The 6,000-nt window shown below is 41.5% G+C and overlaps 1 protein-coding gene across 3 annotated transcripts in view; it reads right to left on the bottom strand.

Annotated features, from left to right (window-relative positions):
- Positions 1–217: 217 nt before the first annotated feature.
- LOC127693646 (ABC-type organic anion transporter ABCA8B) overlaps positions 218–6,000 on the bottom strand; it is a 72,272-nt gene continuing 66,489 nt past the window's right edge. For 2 of the 3 annotated variants that reach the window (XM_052194652.1, XM_052194653.1), the window contains 3 exons: positions 1,521–1,600; positions 678–733; positions 218–566 (listed from right to left, as the gene is read on the bottom strand). In XM_052194652.1, coding sequence (XP_052050612.1) covers positions 468–566; positions 678–733; positions 1,521–1,600 — 235 coding nt within the window. In that variant the 3' untranslated portion in view covers positions 218–467. Of the gene's footprint in view, positions 567–666; positions 734–1,520; positions 1,601–6,000 lie in introns of all 3 variants that reach the window. The other variant, XM_052194654.1, reaches the window with a different exon arrangement.

The following is a 6,000-nucleotide window of genomic DNA, read 5'->3' as shown; positions in this document are numbered from 1 at the left end:
GCAGTTTCTTCTGGATTGAACTGCTATTACTGATTTTCTCTCATTTCCTATTAACCTTTCTTCTTACCTACCTTTGGTTGGTGGGCTAGATGGGAGATTGAAGCACTTAAGAACCCTCATTAAAATACAGTTTGAAAAATCTAAGCCTACAGCTTTGATACAAAAAAATTATCTAAAATATTTTAACTAAATATATCATACTCAGAGATGGAAACAATTGTATAAAAGTAACTGTTTATTCAACATTCTACAGAACTATGGTATCAAGTGCCCTAAAGGGATGTGGAGAAGGCTAGGCAAGCTTCCCTCTATCCAGCACTCAACCCTTTTCTCCAATCCCTGAAGAACATCAGTATGTTTATAATATAGGTCATTGATCTTATATAAAATATTTCATTGATCTTACATAAAATAGATGTCTTTAAGAAACAACACAGTCTTATGAAGGAACGGGAAATATTTTTGGCTTAAGCTTCTTCCTGTGGGAGGAGCTTCCAGTTTGTGGAGGAATTTAGTTCTTCTTGAAAGCCATCTAGCTCCTGCTCCTTGGAGAGCTCTAGGAAGACCTGGGAAGGGTGGATAAGAAAGAGAGATGTCGCATGTAGCTGCAAGTGAATCAGAGTAGCAAATTATGTGTTTGCATTTTGTGGATGTTAAAGTCATTACCACGGACGCACCTGCTCCAGGGTAGACTGAGAGAGGCTGTACTCTTCCAGGTCAAAGGTCTGCTTAACTGTATAAGGGGAAACACATTTAGGAGCAATTATATTTTCTTATATAGATAGTCTCATAAGCCAACAACAAGCACACATAATTAAAATATTAATTATGTTATGACAATTCTACCCAGTTAAAATACATCAACACATTTACTTTGACTGGGGGAACACTGCTTGTACTAGGTTTACATGTTAGGTGCTTTCTGTATTCTGGGTTTAAGGGAGACATGGGGATGAGAAATGATCTTTTCTTGTGCATGAGCCAATGGTTTTGCACAGCCACATAGGAAGATGAAAATACTTGAATCAGATGATATAAATGAAAGATGCTTGAATCAGGCTGCTTTGAAAAGATTCTAGAGAAGGATGTCTGAGGTTTGCTCAGGAGAGAAGAGCTTCCTGCACTCTTTCTAAAAGACACTCAAGAGTCCCATGACTGAACTTGGAACCTTCCTCATCAACCAGAATAGAATGTAAAGGGCATGGAGTAGAATTGGAGCCACACCACAACAAGAAACAGCTCCCCCCCCCCAGTAAATAATATAATCCCCTGGTTTACAATGTAATTAACTATCCTGTAACAGTTTTCCTCCTCTCTCCTCTCCTCCTCTCCCATTTCTATTTCCCACACCATACTCAGCCCTTATCTCTTTGGTGTCTTGCTTCTAAAATCCAATTTAAGATTTAAGTTTTGAACTTAATGTATTATGAAACATTTCATTTCTGTTATGAGCATAGATTATTGTATGATTTAGAATAATTTCCTCCTCAGGATCTTAGTTTCTGAGAAACGGCTCTTACCCATCTCTAACTTGAAGAAAGCTTGGGATAAAGGTTGCACGTCTTCCACTGGTAATTTGTAAACCATCAGAGGAGAGTACCTGGGATCAGAGCGAGGACACATCAGCTAAGGCACACGTAAACAAACAACAACATCACTGCCCAGCTGTTATTATTTTTTAATCAGAACATAGAATTGTTAACAACAGATCTACTCTCTTATTCTTTTCGTGCGTTATTGTTATGTGTGTTTATGTGTGTGTGTGTATGCACACACATATGCTAATGTGTGTTCATGGGTGTGCATGCACACTTGAGCGTCATTCCTAAGATATTATCCATCACTTTGCTTTGGTTCTCAGAGGCTGGACTGCAGTCTGCCAAGCAGACTGGGTTGGTGGAGTGAGCCCAGGGATTTTCCTTTTCATGCTTCTCTCTGAACATTCCCAGAGCTAGGATTACAAATAGGTATCACCATATTCTTAATATTATTTTATTTGAACTAAAGTGATTAAACTTGGGGCCTGGTTCTTGGGAGGCAAGAACTTCACTGACTAGCCATCTTCTTAGCCCATTATCAAACCTTTAAGTGCAGGATACGGACATGGTGGCTCAATGCTGCCCTGCCGACACACGGAGAGTGGTGTTGGCTCTGAGCTCACTGCTGCACACTGACCTACAGAGAGTGATGGAGAGTGGCGGTGCCTGTGTAGTCAACACTGCAAGCTGACCTACAGAGCTCATTCATCTTGTTTAACTGACATTCCTCACGTCCCTCCGCCGATTCACTGAAAGCAGCATTTCACCGTGAGCTTCTAAGGATTTCACTATTTTAGATACCTCGCAAGTGGAACCATGCAGCATTTATCTTGATGTGCTTAGCTTATTTGCTTAGTGTGAAGTTCTCAAGACTGTATTGCAGTTTCTTTCTATTAAAGCTTGAACAGCTCCCAGGGACTAAGCCATCAACCGAAGCACACACATGGAGGGACCCATGGCTCCAGCTACATATGTAGCAGAGGATGGTCTTGTCAGGCATCAGTGGGAGGAGAGGCCCTTGGTCCTGTGAAGGCTCGATGCCCCAGTGTAGGGGGATGCCAGGGCAGGGAGGTGGGAGTGGGTGGGTGGGGAACACCCTCATAGAAGCTGGGGGAATGGGATAGGGGCCTTCTGCGTGTGTGTGTGTGTGTGTGTGTGTGTGTGTGAAACTGGGAAAGGGAATAACAGTTGAAATATAAAGAAAATATCCAATAACAAAAAAGAAAAAAAAGAGGTTTAACAGTATTCCAACACACACACACACACACACACACACACACACACACACACACACACTCAATTAAAAAGTCTATTGTCTGCTCATTTATATCAGGCTCCCATCAGGCCCAGGGAACATCACAGAAGAGAGGCAGAAAGCCTGTCAGAGCCAGAGGATGGGGAGGACTGGCTTGAAACAGTGTTGCCAGGATACAACAGAAGAGCCACACCTATGATCTCACAGCAGCGGAGGTTGCCTGCACAAGATGTACACAATGTCAAGGGAGTTGTCAGCCCAGCATGGAGTGGGAAGGGGCTCATGAATTCCACCCTTAACCAATGGGCTTCTGGAGGAGAATCAGTTTTCTTTTAGGGCGTGGCCCTTGGTGAGCAGACTATGCTCCAGTGGCTGGCCCCTGCATGCGTGAGTTAAGGGACAAAGCAGATACAGTACAAACTGGATACAGACGGCTATTTTAAAAAATTAAAAAAACCCCACAAAGTTAATGCAGTGTGGTGAGAAGGTGGGGGTCAGACCTTGGAAGTGTTAGGGGGGTAGGAGTGGAGGGTGAATATTAGCAAAATACATTATCTGAAATTCTTTGGTTGGTTTATTTATTTATTTATTTATTTATTTTCCCAAGACAGGGTTTCTCTGTGTAGTCCTGGCTGTCCTGGAACTCACTCTGTAGACCAGGCTGGCCTTGAACTCAGAAAACCACCTGCTTCTGCCTCTCAAGTGCTGAGATTAAAGGCGTGTGCCACCCCCCCCCCCAGCCATTATTTGAAATTCTTAATGAACTAATAAAATAACATCTATTTATCTGTTAGTGGATACTTGAATATTTCCATGCTTTCTCTTTTGAAGATACTTATTTAGTGAACACAGAGGAATAGGCATCTACTTGAGATGTTTATTTCAATTCTTTAGATTTTTTTTTTTTGTCAATTGATGGTTACGCTCATTAAGCCCCATCAATTCTGAGCAATTGTATTTCCGCTGATAGAACACACATGTACTAGTTCTCCCATATCCTTGCCAATAGCTGCCTTCATTTCTAAAGGTAATTATTCATCCTACTCTTTGTGAGGTGATCACTCATTGTGGTTTGGATTTATAACCTGATTAGAAGTAACACAGCATTTTTAATATACTTCTAAGACATTTGTATGTCTCTGGAGAAATGTCCACTTATTTTTAAAATCAAATTATTAGGTTTGGGGATTATTTTGTTTGTTTTTTATAACTATCAGTTTCTTATCTTTTTCAGACGCAAATCTATATCAGATACATAGTTTGACACTCTTTAGTAGGCTGCCCTTTTACCTTGTTGATTGTTTCTTTTGCCCTTTAGATTTTCAGTTGATGTAACCTTATGTGCCTGAGTTTTTATGGCCTATGGCTTTGGTATTGTATCCATGAATTTATTCTCAAGACCAATGTCTCATAGGTTTTTTAGTTTTGTTTTGTTTTTTGATATTTTGTACTTCAAGTTTCTGTTAAGTCCCAATAGGTTTTCAGTTGGTTTTTTAATATGGTCCAAGTTTGGACCCAGTTTCCTTCTTTTTCTTTTTTGTTGAAGATTATCTCACCTGTCCATTGTATTTACTTGCCACTTGAGCTTAAGCTAAGATGACCATATAAGCATGGCTTTATGAATTCTCTATTCTCTTCTGTTGGCCTACATGTCTTTCTTCACACAAATGCCATACTATTGCATCCACAGGAGGATTAGGGGGAGAATAAGACTCAGAGGACTCTGTGCTCTTGGGTCCTTGAGTGGAGTGAATAGTTAAGCTCAGAGGATTCTGTGCTCTTGGGTCCTTGAGTGGAGTGAATAGCTAAGCTCAGATGCTAATAGAGGATGAGCCTGACATGCCTTTGGCCTCACTGTCAAAGCTGAACACTGACACTTGGTGGTTTCTTCTTCTTCTTCTTCTTCTTCTTCTTCTTCTTCTTCTTCTTCTTCTTCTTCTTCTTCTTCTTCTTCTTCTTCTTCTTCTTCTTCTTCCTCTTCCTCCTCCTCCTCCTCTTCCTCCTCCTCCTCCTCTTCCTTCTCCTCTTCTTCCTCCCCCTCCTCCTCTTCCTCTTCCTCCTCCTCCTCTTCCTCTTCCTCCTCCTCCTCTTCTTCCTCCTCCTCCTCCTTTTCTTCCTCCTCCTCTTCCTCCTCCTCCTCTTCCTCCTCGTCCTCCTCTACCTCCTCCTCATCGTTCTCCTCCTCCTCCTCTTCTTCTTCCTCCTCCTCCTCCTCTTCCTTCTCCTCTTCTTCCTCCCCCTCCTCCTCTTCCTCTTCCTCCTCTTCTTCCTCCTCCTCCTCCTTTTCTTCCTCCTCCTCCTCTTCCTTTTCCTCCTCCTCCTCCTCCTCCTCCATCTCCTCCTCATCGTGGTCCTCCTCCTCCTCCTCTTCTTCTTCTTCACTCTGAAACTATCACTTTCTCAGTGTTTCATACAGGAGTGGAAACCTGTATAGATGACTACTGAATGCCAATCACACTCCTCTTACTCAATCATATTCACTAGAGAAGAATGTAATTTCTGACAATGAGACAAGTTCATTACTGTGTAATATCAGTAATGGAGATTTAGTAAGTAACTTTTTTTTTATAAACATGGACATCACAGAGGTTTAGAGTATATTTCATAATATACTTTCTCACAGCATATGGGGCAACCATTCTCATACCCTGCTCATTCTCTATGCCTTCATTATATATTTCTGTTTGACTATGGGGTGTACACTGACTCACAGCACTGTTTAAATGGCTAGACTCTCATAAAACATTTTTGGAATCACAGTGTGTGTGTGTGTGTGTGTGTGTGTGTGTGTCTGTGTGTTTGGCAGAGTATGCCTATGCAGTGATCAGATATTAACTTTGTGTGTCTTTCCCCGTTGCTTTCCACTATACTTTTTGAAAAAGTGTCTCTAACTGAACCTGGATCTCACTCATTCAGTTAGAGTAGTTGGCCATCAAAAGAACAAGATTTACCTATCTCCACTCTTGGTATAGGGATTACAGGCTGTATAATCACACTGGGCTTTTAGTGTGGTGTAGAGTAACCAAATTCAGATTCTCACGCTTGCACAGCAAACATGTAATGCTGAGTTAGTTACCTTCTAGCCCCTCAAACATATTATTTTAGTTTAGAATGACAATCTTGACTCCAAAAAATCTTTGTGAGAACGAGATGATATAAGCCAAGGACGGTACATAGCACATAGTAGGGCCACAGCATATGGTGCGT

Source organism: Apodemus sylvaticus, chromosome 10, assembly GCF_947179515.1.
Source record: "Apodemus sylvaticus chromosome 10, mApoSyl1.1, whole genome shotgun sequence".
Lineage (NCBI taxonomy): Eukaryota > Metazoa > Chordata > Mammalia > Rodentia > Muridae > Apodemus > Apodemus sylvaticus.
The sequence above is the reverse complement of the archived record's forward strand: the minus strand, read 5'-3'. Positions and strand labels throughout refer to the sequence as shown.